At 36.1% G+C, this 17,654-nt stretch overlaps 1 protein-coding gene and 6 non-coding genes across 7 annotated transcripts; all 7 read right to left on the minus strand.

Moving 5' to 3' along the window:
- Positions 1-8,802: 8,802 nt before the first annotated feature.
- LOC124843509 (Ribosomal protein L22p/L17e family protein) lies at positions 8,803-12,163 on the minus strand. Its single transcript, XM_047320269.2, has 7 exons — positions 12,058-12,163; positions 11,895-11,931; positions 11,753-11,793; positions 9,469-9,699; positions 9,275-9,377; positions 9,127-9,194; positions 8,803-9,041 (listed from the first exon to the last, which is right to left on the minus strand). The coding sequence occupies exons 1-7, from the start codon at positions 12,058-12,060 to the stop codon at positions 8,982-8,984; spliced, it is 543 nt and encodes a 180-aa protein (XP_047176225.1). The 5' UTR covers positions 12,061-12,163; the 3' UTR covers positions 8,803-8,981.
- Positions 9,956-10,084, minus strand: LOC148206088 (small nucleolar RNA snoR74). The gene has a single exon (XR_015783994.1). It is a non-coding gene; the product is annotated as a small nucleolar RNA snoR74 (small nucleolar RNA).
- On the minus strand, positions 10,162-10,290 carry LOC124843517 (small nucleolar RNA snoR74). The gene has a single exon (XR_007029288.2). It is a non-coding gene; the product is annotated as a small nucleolar RNA snoR74 (small nucleolar RNA).
- LOC124843515 (small nucleolar RNA snoR74) lies at positions 10,551-10,678 on the minus strand. Its single transcript, XR_007029286.1, has one exon. It is a non-coding gene; the product is annotated as a small nucleolar RNA snoR74 (small nucleolar RNA).
- On the minus strand, positions 10,987-11,114 carry LOC124843514 (small nucleolar RNA snoR74). The gene has a single exon (XR_007029285.1). It is a non-coding gene; the product is annotated as a small nucleolar RNA snoR74 (small nucleolar RNA).
- Positions 11,168-11,296, minus strand: LOC124843518 (small nucleolar RNA snoR74). The gene has a single exon (XR_007029289.1). It is a non-coding gene; the product is annotated as a small nucleolar RNA snoR74 (small nucleolar RNA).
- On the minus strand, positions 11,438-11,566 carry LOC124843516 (small nucleolar RNA snoR74). The gene has a single exon (XR_007029287.1). It is a non-coding gene; the product is annotated as a small nucleolar RNA snoR74 (small nucleolar RNA).
- Positions 12,164-17,654: the final 5,491 nt, after the last annotated feature.

The raw sequence follows: 17,654 nt of genomic DNA on the forward strand, positions 1-17,654 counted from the left end.
GACGGTGTAGAAGGGAAAAGGAACGAGCACAACGTAAGAGGTAAGAAAAATACCGTCTTTTATTATTCTGTGATTACTTTGAGAGTTCTTACAAAATGATAGTGATCTTCTTTCTGTATGGAAAACCATAAAGAAAACAAAGGGGAGAGCTCTATTTATAGAGCTCTGTCAAACTAACAACTAAACTACTAACAGTAAAACCTAGTATAACAGAAATGGTTACTGTCTTTATGACAGTAAAGAATTAGTTTCAATCCTAATAGCCTCCCCTCAAGCTGGACGATGGATGGTCGTCAGTCCAAGCTTGGGAATAATCGATCTGAATCTGACGCGATGAGGGAACTTTGTGAAGATATCAGCTAACTGTTCGTCGGAGCGCACGGGAAGAAGATTTAGGAGTTGTTCATGTACCTTTTCACGAACCACATGACAGTCAAGCTCAATATGCTTGGTCCGTTCATGAAAGCTCTGATTGTGAGCTATGTGTCTGGCTGACTTGTTGTCGCAATATAGGGCCGGGATTCCTGACTCTTCTACTTGAAGGTCATGTAGTAGATAACTGAGCCACTGTATCTCGCATACAGTGGCTGCAAGTGCTCTATATTCAGCCTCAGTAGATGATCAGGAGACAGTTCTCTGCTTCTTAGATTTCCATGAAATGAGAGAAGATCCAAGAAAAATGTAGAATCCTGTTGTGGATCTTCTGGTGTTGGGACATGTGGCCCAGTCTGAATCACTGAAAGCCTTTAGTTGCATAGGAGAGTCAGCAGGGAAAAACAACCCCTCAGATGGCTTAGATTTGATGTACCTGAGAATATGTTGGATGGCCCGAAAGTGGTAATCAGTAGGTGATTGAACAAATTGACTGAGTAAATTAACTGAAAAGCACAGGTCAGGTCTAGTGTTTGTGAGGTATAATAACTTCCCTATTAGCCTTCTGTAAGGGCCCGGATCATCTAGATAGCTGTCCAATTTGTATAAGGAACTTGTGTCACTAAGAAATGGAGTAGATGAAGGCTTACAACCCAACATTCCTGTGTCTTCCAGTATATCTAGAGCGTATTTCCTTTGGCATATGCGGATCCCTCTTTTAGATCTAGCTACTTCCAATCCTAGGAAGTATTTGAGTTCTCCTAGGTTCTTTATTCGGAACCTGTTATGGAGAAGTTCCTTTATGTGGTTGATCTCCATCATGGAATTCCCTGTTAACACAATATCGTCTACATACACAAGAAGGGCAGTAAAGCTAGTAGGTGTTCTCTTAGTAAATAAAGAGTGATCAGATTTAGATTGAACAAACTTGGCAGTTATCAGGAAGGAAGAAAGTTTCTCAAACCACTGCCTGCTGGCTTGTTTTAAGTCATATAATGACTTGGTTAACCTACAAACCTGTCCTTCATTGTATGTGTTTAGTCCTGGGGGTGCTTCCATGTAGACCTCTTCATTAAGGTCTCCGTGCAGAAAGGCATTGTCTACATCCAGTTGATGTAGAAACCAACTGTTGGAAGCTGCTAGAGCAATAAGTAATCTGACCGTGGTGAGTTTGGCCACAGGGGAAAATGTGTCCAGATAATCTATGCCCTCTTGTTGCGTATAACCTTTAGCCACTAAATGGGCTTTGTATCTCTCAATATTGCCATCTGCTTTGTACTTCGTTTTGTACACCCACTTGCAGCCTATTGTATTTTTCCCTGGGGGCAGTTGAGTTAGAACCCATGTATCATTGTCTTGCAGAGCTTTAATTTCCCTTTGCATGGCCTCTACCCATTCATTCATCCTTTTCGCATCATTGTATGATGTGGGTTCCTTGTTTCCAGTGACTGCCATAGTGTATCTCAAATGTTTCTCTGAAAGGTTATCACAACACAACATCAGAGATAGGATAGGGTGTTTTAAAGCAGTTTTGAATAGATGAGGATTGATTCACCTGGTGGATATAATCTTTCAAGTATGTAGGAGTTCTTCTGGGTTTGTCAGACCTTCTCTGTTGTTGATTCTCCTGGCTGGTTTCTGCATCATTACTGTCATTTTCATCATCATCAGGGAGCTGTTCTCCTGAGTGTTCTGCTGCTGTTGGATCAGCAGCATTCAACTCGTCATGTCTGCCATCACCAATGTGATATTGGTCCTTTAGGAGATCATTTAAGGCATCAGCCTTGTCTCTTTCAGTGTTACATTCTTCTCTGCTGCCTGGCACCTCCTTGTAGGGAAAAATGTCCTCATGAAAAATAACATTTCTGCTTATGAGGAGTTCTTTGGTATTTATGTCAAGCACGATGTACCCTTTTACACCATATTTGTATCCTAAAAAGATACCTTTTCTGGCTCTAGGATCGAGCTTCCCCTGTTATTCTCAAGAGTTGAGGCAAAACATAAGCTGCCAAAGGTTTTGAGGTCTAAGTAGGTGGGAGGCAACTTGTAGAGAAGTTCATGAGGTGTTCTGTGATTAAGAGTGACAGTGGGCAGCCTGTTTATTAGATAAACAGCATGCCCGACTGCATAGGACCAGTAAGCGTTAGGCAGATTGGATTGAAAGAGTAGGCTACGGGTCACATTTAGGATGTGTTGGTGCTTTCTTTCAACAACAGAGTTTTGTTCTGGGGTCTCAACACAACTCTTTTGATGGTTGATCCCATGCATGTTGTAGAAGTCCACACAATTAAATTCAGGGCCATTATCAGATCTAACGGTTTTGATAGATTTGTTAAACTGATTCTTAATCTTAGTAACAAAACTTTGCAATAATTCTCTAGTTTGACCCTTATTGTTCATTAGAAAAATCCATGTGTGTCTACTGTAATCATCTACTATAGTGAGGAAATATTTATGACCATGCACAGAAACAATATTAAGAGGGCCCCAAATATCACAATGCACAATGTCAAAACAGTCAGTGGTGGCAGAAATACTCTTAGGGAAAGATAACTTTCGTTGCTTAGCATAATGGTAAGTGTCACAAACAGTATTGGTATCAGTTTTAACATAGGGAAAGTTCTCATATATGTATTTCATCACCTTGTCACCTGGATGGCCTAATCTACAGTGCCATAGGTTTACATCAAGATTTTTAAAAGAAAAAACAGCTTTAGCAGTGCATCTTTAATCAGATTTAGGAGAAACTTGCAGGTAATAGAGTCCCTTCCAGGAATTAGCACATCCAATCATCTTCAATGTATGATTCTGCTTTATCTGGCAGACCTTAGAGGAAAAAGTTAGACTGCAATCTAGGTCCTTAATGAGACTTTGAACAGAGATCAAATTAAAGCAAAATTCAGGAATATAGAGAACATTAAAAATAATAAAATCTTTGGAAAATTGCACTGTTCCAGCGTGTTCAGCAGTTAGGATAGAATTGTTTGGCAGTTTCACAGAAATAGGTTTAATTTTATAGAAGGTCACAAAATTTGTTTTATCATGTGTCACATGATCTGTGGCACCAGTGTCAATAATCCAGGAAAGGGTACCTTGTTTGTGTTGGATGTCACTTCTTTGGACCTGATTAACCTTGTGAGGGGGCTCATCGATTTTGTCCATCATTCTGAGAAGTTTGTGCATTTGCTCAACCGTGAAGGACTGGAAAATGTCCTTACTACTTGCTTGATTTGTGCTATGAGCATCTCCAGGTTCAGTGGAAGTGCTGGTCTGGCAGGCATTTGCAGAACCCCAGTCAGCTGTCTTGTTTTGGTTGCTTTGGTTGTTGTCCCCTTTCTTGTACCAAGGAGGGTATCCATGTTTAGAATAGCACTCATCTATGGTGTGATTCATCTTGTTGCAAAAGGAGCATTGTTTCCCATGATTAGGATTCCTACCCCTTCCTCTACCTTGACCACGAAATCCAAAACCTCTTCCTTGGCCCTTCCACTGGCTGTTCTTATCAGTGGTGCTTGCCAGAATCTTGACCTCGGGAGAGGTATTTTTCTCTTGTCTCTCTTGCTGCATAATGAGAGAGAAGACCCGATTGATATTAGGTAGAGGATCCATTAGTAGAATTTGTGTCTTAACAGTGCTGTAGGAGTCATTTAATCCTTTCAAGAAGCATATTACATGTTCCATTTCCCTGTATTTCAGGGAGATTCTTGAAAGATCACAACTACATGGAATTTTACATGTGCAAGTAGGAATGGGTCTTAAGGATTCCAACTCCTCCCATAGGATTTTCAAATCAGTAAAGAACTGACTCACTCCCCTTTCTCCCTGTTTGATAGAATGTATATCCTGTAATAAATCAGAAATCTTGAAATAGTCTCCTTTGGAGAATCTTTCTTTCAGCTCATCCCATAATTCCTTGGCCTCTTCAACGTATATGACACTCTCAGCAATTTGTGGGGAGAGTGTCTTTGTAATCCAGGATAGTATCATTACATTGCACCTTTCCCATGCATCAAACAGTGGATCAGTTTTCTGGGGTTTCTTTATGGACCCATCAATAAACTTTGTTTTATTCTTGGAGAGCAAAGCTCTCCTCATGCTTCTGCTCCATGAGGAATAATTGTTTTCGTTCAGAGTCTGGGCAATGAGAGTGAGACCTGGGTTCTCACCAGGGTGCAGATAGTAGGGGCTGGATGGGTTGTTAGCTTCAGCTGGGTGTAGGTAGCAAGAACTGGGTGGATCGGCTGATTGATCCATGAGAGGGAGATTCCAAGAAACAGCCCAAGAAGATACCAAGATTTGAACTAGAGGCAACGGAAGCAGAGCAGGTACTAGACCTGCTCTGATACCATATAAGAACTGGCCCAGCACTGTTGCATTTGATATGTGGCCCAGCCCATATTAGTTTGCCACTGACGGGGTTTAGAATAAACCACAGATGCCACGCAAGCAGTCTTATGTGCGCGATATGAGAGCGAAAAGAGAGGCAACAGAGCTTCTTGAAGGTTCCAGTAGAAGTAGAAGCAACAATGGCGTCCGCGTAAGCTGAGCTTCGCAGAGGCAGCTATGGACGACGGTGTAGAAGGGAAAAGGAACGAGCACAACGTAAGAGGTAAGAAAAATACCGTCTTTTATTATTCTGTGATTACTTTGAGAGTTCTTACAAAATGATAGTGATCTTCTTTCTGTATTGAAAACCATAAAGAAAACAAAGGGGAGAGCTCTATCTATAGAGCTCTGTCAAACTAACAACTAAACTACTAACAGTAAAACCTAGTATAACAGAAATGGTTACTGTCTTTATGACAGTAAAGAATTAGTTTCAATCCTAATACTTCCTCTTGCCAGATTTGTAGACCACAAAATACTCGTTAAGGAGGGAACAAAACCTGTTAACATGAGGTCATACCGTTATCCGCATTTGATGAAAACAAAGATAGAGAAGCAAGTAGCGGGAATGTTGGAGATGTGCATCATCAGACCCAACAACAGCCTTTACTCCAGCCCGATGATTCTAGTGAAGAAAAGGGATGGTAGCTCGACATTTTTGTATGGATTACAGGACTCTCAATAAGGTCCCAATACCCGACAAGTTTCCTATTTCGGTAATTAAGGAGTTACTTGATGAACTCCAGGGTGCTACCTACTTTTCGAAGGTGGACTTGAGAGCAAGATACCACCAAATTCGGATGAGGGAGGAAGACATTCAGAAGACGACATTCAGGACTCGTCAAGGTCACTACGAGTTCCTGGTCATTTCATTCGGGTTGTCAAATGCCCCTACAACTTTTCAGTTCATGATGAACACCGTTTTGAGATCCTTTTTAAGGAATGTGTGCTAGTCTTTTTTGACGACATCTTAATCTATAGTAAGACGTACGAAGAGCATGAGAGACACCTCAGACAGGTGTTGGACACGTTGGCACAAAAACAGCTCTTTGCAAACAAGAAAAAGTGAGTTTGGAAGGATTCAAATCATGTATCTGAGTCATATGATCTTAGAAGCAGGGGTTGAAATGGATGGGGAAAAGGTGTCAGCAATGGTGGATTGGCCTAAACCTAAAAGCATTAAGGAGTTGAGAGGGTTCTTGGGTCTCACACGATATTACAGAAAGTTTATAAGGGACTATGGCAAGATGGCAAGGCCACTGACTGATCTGCTTAAGAAGGGGAAGTTTGGGTGGTCACAACATGGTGTAGCTGCTATGAAGGCCTTAAAGGAAGCTGTTACCACAACTCTGGTGCTAGCCTTACCTGATTTTACACAAACACTCCATGTGGAATGTGACGCATCAGGGAGAGGTGTGAGGGCTATCTTGTCCTAGAATAAAAAGCCAATTTGTTTATTTCAGCAAGGCTTTGTCAAAATAATCACTCTCCAAATCCATCTACGAAAATGAATTAATGGTCTTAGTTCTAACAATTCAACATTGACAGCATTATCTACCAGGCCAGAAGTTGGTAGTCTACACAGACCAATGGAGCCTCAAATACTTGCTGGTACAACGAATTACAACTCAGAACCAACCAAACTGCTAGGGTATGAGTTTGATAGGGTATGAGTTTGATATAGTTGAGCATCTAATAAAGTGGCTGATGGCCTATCTATTAAGGGTAAGAAATGGAAGAAGGAGACAAGGAATTGAAGGTGGTTGTCAGACCCTATTGGTAGGAGGTGCTAGAGGAGGTAGAGGAGGATCGGGCTCGAAAAAAAATCATTGACAAAGTAAAGGATGACCGAAAACCAACCTTCTTAAGTCTTCTTCGGAAGGAATAATTTAGACTATAAGGGACTCAGCTATGAGCACGACTTATCACCGAAACAGATAGGTAGACCGAGGTCCCAGTCCTCCATGAAACAATCATTAGCAACTTTTTTTCCAATGACTGATGCTCTTATGCAGTCGAGTTCAGCTTGAGCATTTTTTCGAAATTCTCTTACTAGTTCTGGAAGGATTGGCTTGTCCCATAAAAAGTAGTTCTTTGTTCTTCACCACTTGATTTTTTATAAGGCTATTTCTGGTGCCCGAAGTTCTTCCAGAATTGTTTCATCTTCTAAGAGAAGTGTCTCATTCGCATTTTTGTCAGATAGAATGATGTTGCTTATCCTTTCTGTAGCTTCCAAGTAAGGGAAAAATTGTTTCGCATTTTTGTCAGATAGAATGATGTTGCTTATCCTTTCTGTAGCTTCCAAGTAAGGGAAAAATTGTTTCCAGATATTGTTGCTATGGTCGGAGTGTAAAAAAGGAAAAGGAAAGAGTTATTAGAGAATTGAAAATGATAGACTAAGATTCTTGAAGAGGAGGTAAACTAGAGGTTTGTATGATTCATCCTAAAGAAAACTCAAAATAAGTTATACATATTAATTACTATCAATCAATTTTTTTAGAATTATATTAAAAATACAAAATTGATAATATATTATATGAAAAATACAATAAATTAACATGTCATTAATATTTTCAACGAACATAAATAAAGTCCAATCAAGTATGAAGACCAACTATTTTTCTGTTAGTGTACGTGAAAATACATTATGGTGAAAATATATATCCCACCCTTATAATCAAATTTAGTGACCATTCATACATTTGTCCTAACTTTCTATTCGAAATAAATTAAAAACAAAGATATCGTTACTCAATTTTAAAATATTTCAATTATAATACTGTTACAAACATATGCTACTTTTTTACAACAAAATATGATATTTGCAATATTTAAAAAATTTACATCATGTTTTTATATAAAGAAAAAAGTAAAATTTAATCACCGTTTTATATACTTTTTAATTATAAAACTACTATAATTCCTAGTTTGTGGGCACAAATCGTTGGCAATTATTCCCTAGTGCATTATAAAAGAGCTGACATAGATACGATGCTGGAATACAAAAAATAAAAGAAAAATAAGCTTTATTTAATATATGAAAATGATAAGCAAGGTCTCTTGTTTTACGTCAAGACCGAGGTTCTGTTCTTTCACATACAACATAAAAATCAAAATTTTCGGATGGCGATATTTTCACTATACCAAATGAAATATAAACACTTATTCACTAGTTTTAATTTAAATTTAAATTCAAATACACATTATTACACCACAAATAATTGCTCCAGAAATCAATGATTTTACATCCGACAAGACAGACATAAAACAAAAGCTTCAGATATACACGATCAAGGCTGAAACAAGCCTTTCGTGTGTAAACTTCAGAGAAGTGCTCTCAAAATAGACATACTTACAAAAACATCTAATTAAAAGAACGATATAATCCTTTAGAATACAAAAACATTTATAATAAACACATTGAAGTAAAACAAAAATATTACTTTAATAAAACATTTGTTAAACATAAAGAAACACTCATGAACTGAACCCATCAAACATATATAGAGCATCACTCATACCCAAGACCAATTTAGTTGGAACCACTTTCTATATGATAAAGAAACTAGAAACGGGAATTTTAAATCGGGCAATTTTGAAAAATTAAAAAAGACTGAATTAGCAAATTTAACAACACAAACTCCACTGTACTAGAGCTTTCAATCAAATATACAGCATGCTTTATTATTTTTAAAATCGATAGATCTCATAATATTGTCAATCGAATACAAAGAAATAATTAATAACCAACCGAGAAGTCTTCAGTGCAGAAAAAACAAAACAACCTGGTTTATGTACTAAGAAAACATGTCAACAAAGCATCCAATGGACGTTAATGTCTGAGATCACCATAACTATACATCATTAGAAGTTTTGCAAATTCATCCTTTCATTAAAATATTAATCGAGAATAAAAGGTAGAGGCATTGTGGTAATAAAACAAAAAAACAGTACAGCATCACCATAACTATACATTATTAGAAGTATTCCACATTCATCCTTTTATTAATATAGTTTTCGAGAATAAAAGGTGGAGGCAAAACAGAAAACAAGAGTACCGTTGTTTAAATATTTAGTATTTCATTAGAAACAACTATTAAGTATCCATCGAGTGAAAAACCATAGTCTAAAAACACTAAATGAAGTTTTACAATTAAACCACATTAATTTGAAACAAAGTTCAAAACTTCATCAAGAAATATCAGAAAAACAAGCAACAAAATCTAAGAGGCACCACTTCGAAGAGCTTGGGATTTCTTGCTTGTCGCCAACTTCGTCTCGGGCTACGGACCAACAAAAGAATCAAGAATTAGATAATCAACCTACTAAAAAAAGGAAAACAAAACAGCGAGCAGATGAATTCAATACCTCCTTCCTGACAGGTTCTTCCTTTTCCGACAATATCAACTCAATGTGGCACGGGGATGACATATAAGCTGCCAAAAGTGTCTCCGTAAATAAAACCGTGTAAAACAAATCAACCCAATAAAACAAAATGTTTAATATTTGAACGTACGATTGATTCTTCCATGGGCTCGGTATGTTCGGCGTCTTTGCTTCTGCGCTTGATTGACTTGGATATGGGAAATGTAGAGAGCATCAACATCCAAACCTTTCACCTGAAAAGAAGCAATTTCAGTTAAATGATTTCGGAAATAGTTGGCATAAAATAAAATGCCCATGAAAAAGCAAAATAGGGTATATAAATACTTCAGCATTGCTCTCGGCATTTTTAAGCAAGTCAAGGATGAATTTTGCTGATTTGGCAGGCCACCTTCCTTGGCCGTTTGAGTGTCTACTCTTCGCTTGGGCTGTCCTTCCAACACCACGGCAGAAACGCCTGAATGGAATGGCCTGTTTGTGGGCAAGGACATCTTCCAAATACCGTTTAGCCTTAACCAGGGGCAACTTCCTGATTGCAAAGGCAGTTTCCCTAGTGTTCTGCAAGTAAAATTTAAAAGGCAAGGTTAAGAACAGGTAACAGGTTCACGAACAGCAACGGTTATTAAAAGGAAAAATCTCAAGTCTAGGAAAATAATATGATAAAAAAAAGGTAATCACATAGCAATACAGTTTTTTTATCTGTTAATGAGATCCATAATTTAAATATGGCCACAATATCAGATGGTCATTGTATCATCCTCTACCAAAAGGAACTGTAGCAACTAGACTAAAATTGGGAACTACTAACGAAAAATCATGTTCCATCATTTACTGAACCTTAAGTCACGAACAGATAACAGAGGTTCACCCAACAACAATGGTTTGCATATTCCTGAAGGTTACGAGAGGACTGCTTACAGAGGCAACAGACCCCTGCTTTTTTCATCAGGGTTTTACCCTACTCCTCTACCAAAAGGTACCGTAGCAACTAGACTAAAATTGGGAACTACAAATGAAAAATCATGTTACATCATTTACTGAACCTTAAGTCACGAACAGATAACAGAGGTTCACCCAACAACAATTGTTTTCATATTCCTGAAGGTTACGAGAGGACTGCTTACAAAGGCAACAGAACCCTGCTTTTTTCTTCAGGGTTTTACCTTACTTCTCACTTCATATAACTGAATTTTCTCTATATATTGATTAAAAATAAGTTCACACTAAACCAAAAATAATTTTTACATTGTAAATCTCTATGTTGATGATGTCCACTGGGCACTAAGCTTAAAACTACAGAAAACCATTTTTAACATGGAAACAGTTTATTAAAGGCATCTTCACATCTAGATAAATAAACATGACATCAAAACAAACCATTAAAAACTCATTAAGGAGCAACAATAGCAATCTGTTCCATCGTTTACTGAACCTTTAGTCACAATATGAGAACAGAGGTTCACCCAATAACAATGTTATTATATTCCTGAAGGTTACGAGAGGCCTGCTCACACAGGCAACATGCCCCTGCTTTTTTCATCAGGTAGATTATTTATTAAAAAAACTTTCATCAGGGTTTGTCACTGGGTTCCACCTTTTGACGGAAACTTCAGCCAGAAAATGGGAAGAGAGGTTCACCGAATGCTTATAATAGTAACGGTTACAATGAGAGGCCTGCTGGGCTTGCCACAAGGGTCCATAATTATGGAAACTTCGGTCAAAAACAGGCAAAAGAGGTTCAAACAATGATTTTTATAATAGTAAAGGTTGTAAAAGGCCTACTCACACAGGCAACAAACTTCTGCTTTATTCTATCAGATTAATTCAACACCTATTTTTAAAAATTAGTGTACCATCATTTACTGAACCTTCAGTCAAAAACAGGGAACAGAGGTTCACCCAATAACAATGATTATTATATCCCTGAAGGTTACGAGAGGCATGCTCACATAGGCAACATGCCCTGCTTTTTTCATCAGGTTAACTCAACATGTTAATTATAGCCGTTTTCAATATGTCTTTCCCAGAATGTTCCATCATTAACAAAACCGCTAGTATCAAACAGAGAAAAGGGGATCACCTAATAAAAATGGTTATTATATCACTGAAGGCTACGAGAGGCGTGCCCAAACCGGGGACACGCCTCCAATTTTTGATCCGTTACTTATTAATAGAACAGCCCTTCAAAAATCGCGTAGCCCAATGGAATCCACATAACAAACAAATAGTGATTAAAAGCAATAGAACAAACACGACTCCAACACGAATCACAAGCATACTGTGCATTAAAAGTGCAAAATGTTCCATTATTTACTGAACCTTGAGTCACGAACAAGACAGAGGTTCACCCAATAACAATGAGGACGCTGTCCCTGAAGTTAACGAAGGACATGCTCACAAAGGTAAAACAGGTCCCTGCTTTTTTCATCAGGATTTATTACCGTACATCCATAATTTAATTAATCAATTAAAGTATACAAGTATATGGAAAGCAAATAGTATGCGAGAAAAAGTTCAAATATTATAACTTTGAATGCAAAAAAAAAAAAAATTAATTCACGAATTCCAAAAAATAACTGAGCATGGTAACCAAAGTACCAGGATCCGGTACCTTGAAATGAACCCTAAGGTCGGCGCCTCTAGCCTTGCATGCTGCATATGAAAAACGACAAAAATGCCCAAATTGAGACCTTAAACGCCACCATTATAGAAGCGAACGAAATAAAAATCAACTATAGACTAATGGAACTTACACTTAGTGGGATTGTTTGGCTCCCTTGAGTACTTCACCTGTGAATGAAAAAAAATTTAAAGAGTGCTATAAGCTATATTTTTTATTAAAAGAGATCATGGATCTGATACACAGCGAATTTGACTAAACAGATGAACTGAGTAGAAGAAGAAAATAGTTCATACCATTGCGGCTTAATTCGGCACCTTCAAACAAGAAATGGCTCACCGCAAGACCAGAACGAGGGATCAAGGAGTTTTTATAGTAGGATTTAAAACCCTAGTATTGTGACAAGCAGCCATAGGGTATACGGTGGGAGCGATGAGGTCCAACATGTATTTCGGCCCACGTTCCATTCCATTCGAGCCATGCCGTAAAACTATAGTTTTGGGCCTATAATGTAATAATATAATATAAGATAATAATTATAAATAACAATAATTATTGACAATAAAAAAGAAATGATATAGTATAAAACAATTATTGGTTAAATAAAATATAAATATCTTCTTATAAATTTATTATCGGGTCGATTTATATAGATAAATTCAAGCTACATTTAAGATATTATACTGAGTTTGAAATTTGATGGACTTATCATAATTTTGTCCTCAAAAAATATATTAATAAATTAAGAAATAAATATGTATATCAGTAATAATTAGTCTCGACTTTTACGTCATCCAAAATTTTCGATATACTTAATACTATCTAACCATTTATTAGAAATTACCAAAAAATAAATATTTTTTTCAATAATGTATTTCATATGGATTTTTTACTTATTTCTCCTCAACATTTTAATGTTTATTTTCCTTCACAATATCTTGATAAATGTAATGTGAACAAATTTATGACATAATTCTTAAACAATTCTTCAATTTAACATGTAGTCAAATTTGTTTATAAAAAAAATTATTTCTCTTAATCTAATAATTTAATTGTCATATAATAATAGAAAGACAAAAAAAAAAAATAACTATTCAATTTGTTTGAAGTGTCTAATACTGAAGTAGTGAAATAAAAAGAACTCTTTTGGAATTACTCGGAACATGATTTGATGCATAAGTAATTTTGAGTTGTTACACATAAAGTTGCACTGCATTGCTTTTTTTTTATTGAGTAGTATTAGAAAAAACAATCATACACTTAGATTCTTAGGAAAAAATATTATAATTGCCCATATTATATTAGCTTATTTGTAAGGATTGTATTCAAAGTTATAAGAACATTATATTATAATTATATTTATTATCTTTTTTCATTAACTTATAATACAAGGCAAAATTTATTTTATTTCTTTTCTTTACATACTTTTATGGCAAAATTCATTTCATTTCTTTTCTTTACATAGTTTTATGGTACTAACAATCTTTTTCTCAACAATTATATATAACAACCTTTTTATAAATATATATATATATATATATATATATATATATATAAAGGATAATCAGAATAATATACAACATAAACAAAAATGAAACATGGTGTTATCTTGGATATTTAATTCTTTAACATTTTATATTATGGATAATGTTATTTTTTACGACTCATAAAGTATGAGAAATTCTTCAAAATCACTTCTTTTAAAGTCATGCATCAAGAAGGAGAAGGTTAGGGGAATTAGGGTTTCTAGTGGAGGAGAGTAATGACGTAGTAGTGCTGATGTGTCAAGGTTGATGATGTGGCAGCATGTGGGACAGTCTTTGTTGATGGTAAATCGTCACATGACACTATATTAGACAATCTAACTTAGGAGTGTAGGCGGGGTGAAAATAATGAATAGGAGTACAGGAGCAAAAGACTAATAATGTAGCCCATTTGCTGAAAAAAGAACTGTATATGTAAATTGGACATTTAAATTTCATCCTTTGAATTAATCAAACCTTAATTTCAATTGAATCAACAAACATTAGACTATCTAAAATAATTTATGCAATTAAAAATCACATTTTAAATCTCTTTAATTCTCAAACCCGATAAATCCAAATGTCATAAATCTTATTCAAATTAATCATTTAAACACAATTATTCCACTAAAAATTTGAAATTAAATCTAAAATAGGGGCATAAATGTGGACTCATCACACCCCCACACTTATCCTTTTGCACTTCTGGACAAAATTGATTAATTCCAAGACTTTGTTCTGGGTTATTTTATTTCATATTTGCATTTGGATCAAAAGAATGAATAGCCCCGGATACAGATCAATCATCTAGAAATCAAGTTGTCATGGAGATGCAAATGAAATCACTCTATTCTTCATGCATCAGGTAATTTTTTGAATTCACAAGAATATTAAATATGAAAGATATCACTCAAATCAAAATGTATATATTTCTCCCCAACTCTCTCAAGTATTTTTTTGGCTTGTATTTACACTCAAAATGCCCATGTAAGAAAACACCCTTGATATTTAGCAAAATTCTAATATTCTCATACTTTGGAAAAACTTGTAATTAATGATCATGAGAACTTTTTTAAAGGTTATAATAAGGCTAAAGCAAAGGTATGAAAGGTTTTTTTTTTTTGGAATTTCTTAGTTTTTGAAAAGGATATAAAAATATTAATGGAGCTTGATTAAAAAAAAATTTATTATTTGTTGCTCTTCTAAGGAAGTTTTTCTTTTTCCTTTATCTTTCTTCTTTTATTTTCTTTTTCTTCTTTATTTTTCAAAATTCTAACTTTTTATCATCTTTTTGCCATTTTTATTAAGGTTAAATATGTTTTTACTCCCTCAAGTATGAAGTATTTTTGGATTTCGTCAATCTCTCAAAGTTTGGTACACTTTGATCATTTACCTTTAAGAAACTATAAATTTTAGTCCTCCAAAAGTAACGGCGTTAAATTTTGGCTGACCTGGCTAACGGTGTGCCTCGTCACTTCTCCTTTTTTCCTGAAACTATCATCTTGGTTCCTGCTCCGTCTCTTTCTTCCACCCGTGACTCTAAACTACACACACGTCTCTTTCTCCAACTCTTCCAGCACTATGTTCCTCGCCCTTTCTGTCCCCACCATGCGTAGTGCTGAGAAGGCAGATCTCGTAGAGGAGCTCGGTGCCGGTCTCGAAGGCAGCGAGAAGTTCGGGGTAGGGAGTCGCAAACCCTCGCGGCGACTATGAAACGATTCTACTCTAACCGGAGATGCCGGCGGTTTCCTCGATGGTGGGAGGAGAGAAGCCTTCTCGGATGAGGGAGGATATGAGGGACGCGTACTAATACCAGAGGCCAAGGCGGTTGGCGAGGATGTCGATGTGGCCGATGTGGAGGTTGTCGTATTACGATGGGAGGGGTTCCGGCGGAGGGCGGTTTGCTTACCTGAAAATATTTTGGGTATTATGTATGCAGAGATTAGCACAATGAGGACTAATTCATACAATAATAGATTCAAAATCAAATGCTTGCAAGGTTTGTTATTTTGGGGGAAAAATTCTTCTAAAAAATGGCAAAGCCCAAAGAGAGCGTGAACTACATATATTAACCATGTGTCGATTATAGTGTAGCCTAAAAGAACAAACCATTTCCCTCCAACCTAGATCAAAATCCTCAATTGACTCAAGATTATAAAGTCTATAAAATTCAGCCTTCCACTCATCGTACCGTTCCCCTAGAAAATCATTAAACCAAGATGGAAACTTCGCTACTATCGTCCATATGCAAAAAGTGTGTTTTGTTGTAGACATTTCTCTGGATAGTGCTTCTTTGAGACATATATTTTGGTCTATTAATATAGTTTGTAGAGTCTTTCCATTCATGAACCTTGAGAAAGCCTTCTAAGAAAGTGATTTATAGAAAAGAAAAGAAAAAATAAAAACAAAAGAAATAAGCAATGTAAATTAAAAAGATGTGTAACTTCTCGTAAATTTAGATTCCACAAGTAAAAAGTGAATGAAATAAAAATAAAAAATAATGATGTTAACTTCATCACAGTATCTTTAGTGTCCAGGTAAACGACCTCACGGTTTCATCCCGTAAAAGTGTGCAGCCAAAAAAGCAAGGCATTCCATAATTATTTATTCCAACCCATATCCCTAGCGGCATGTCAAAAATAGTCCGTTGATGTGTCATATCAAACACCACTGCATCACTGAAGATAACGTACCATTGGATTGATAAAACATATGACCAAGCAATATTTTCCAATCGATTGTTTGCATCAAGTGTGTAGTCAAATTTAAAATAGGGTTTTTCTCCTTTTTATTGTTGAGAGAAATCGTACAACATAAGCTTCTGAAATTTGCTTGAATTTGGCTTCAGCATCCTTTTTATTGTTAGGGTTCTTATCAGGGTGTCACTTCATAGCAAGCCTTCGATAAGCTTTCCTAAGATCCTCATCGCTGACACTTTGATCTACCTGAAGAAGTTTGTAATAGTCCACTCCCATTTTCCAATTTGCCTTAGTTAGAAGAACACCGTGTGCGTAGTTTAGAGTCAGGGGTGGAAGAAAGAGACGAAGTAGGAAGCAAAGATGACATGTTTAGAAAAAGAAGAAGTGATGTGGCACACCATTAGCCAGCTCAGCCAAAATTTAACGTCGTTGCTTTTGGAGGACTAAAAATTATAGTTTCTTAAAGGTAAAGGATCAAAGTTTACCAAACTTTGGGAGAGAGACGAAATCCAAAAACGTCTCATACTTGAGGAACCAAAAACATATTTAACCCTTTTTATTATTTTGTGGTGAGGTACTCACCCAGACACTTGTTCATCAGTTATTTCTATAACACAATCCATTACTCTTTCTTTCTTCCTAAGGTAAGAAACATTTGATTTTTCTTCTTTTCTCATTTGGCAATGACTAAAAACAATAAAAATAGGTTTAAGGCTAAAATGGGTTTTCAATGGATTAATGTTAGGACAAGTTAATTTGGCTAATTAGCTAAAATAAGAAATGTCTCAATCATATCAAATCATGCATATTTACCTCAATTACAAAACAAAGAATCTAGCTAAATATTAGAGTATTAACAAAATATGGGAAAATCTCTCAAGAAAAATAGGTATGATACATGATGGTCCATCCTTTTCATTTGGTCCAAAACTCAAAAGCTTCAAATTTCTTTCACAAAAGATTTAATTAATAAATTCTCAAATCAACTCAATGAACAAATCATAGACATAATCCACTCATATCAACATGACTCATATTTTTCTAGAATCTGTGATTGTCTCAGTTGATTCCAACTTTATTATTATTATTATTTAAAAAAAAACCAAAAAAATAGGGAACAAAGTAAATTGTTTCCTCACACCTTCACCCTTAATCCATGCATTATCCTCAATATATGCTATATATACAGAATGTAAAGAAAAGTATGAGGGTACTTACCTCCTTCATGGTGTGGAAGGAATGCTAGTAGAACTTCATCAGAAAAGTCATCTTGGATCGGAATGTTATCTTTCCCCTTTTCATTCCTACTAAGATGGTCAAATACTAAGTTATGTACCCCACTTCTATTTTGAACAGGAGTCAACTTGTCATTCTCGTTCTTTACCATTGTGATTCCATATTTTTTAAGAACCACATGTATAGGGCATATTTCAAATGAGATGGTAAGGGCTTCAACTCTAACGTGGTGGTTGTATGTGGCATCATTTTACTGCGTAAGGTAATCTTAGCCACCTTAGCATCACATTCGGATGCCACCAAGGTATCAACAAACAAGCTCTGCCAAAGGGCCAATAAACAAGTAAGCTGGACTAGAGGGCCAATACACAAACAAGCTCGACTAGAGGGCTAATATACAAACAAGTTCAACCAAAGGGCCAATCCACATACAAG

Source organism: Vigna umbellata, chromosome 1, assembly GCF_029865625.1.
Source record: "Vigna umbellata cultivar VRB3 chromosome 1, Vumbellata_1.0, whole genome shotgun sequence".
NCBI lineage: Eukaryota > Viridiplantae > Streptophyta > Magnoliopsida > Fabales > Fabaceae > Vigna > Vigna umbellata.

Bases quoted from the DNA above. Each gene is read 5' to 3' on its own strand.
- LOC124843509 (XM_047320269.2), bottom strand. The intron at 9,700-11,752 runs GTACCGGATCCT...TTTTACTTGCAG, and splicing joins ACCTTAGGGTTCATTTCAAG to AACACTAGGGAAACTGCCTT. The intron at 9,378-9,468 runs GTATTTATATAC...GCTTCTTTTCAG, and splicing joins ATGCCGAGAGCAATGCTGAA to GTGAAAGGTTTGGATGTTGA.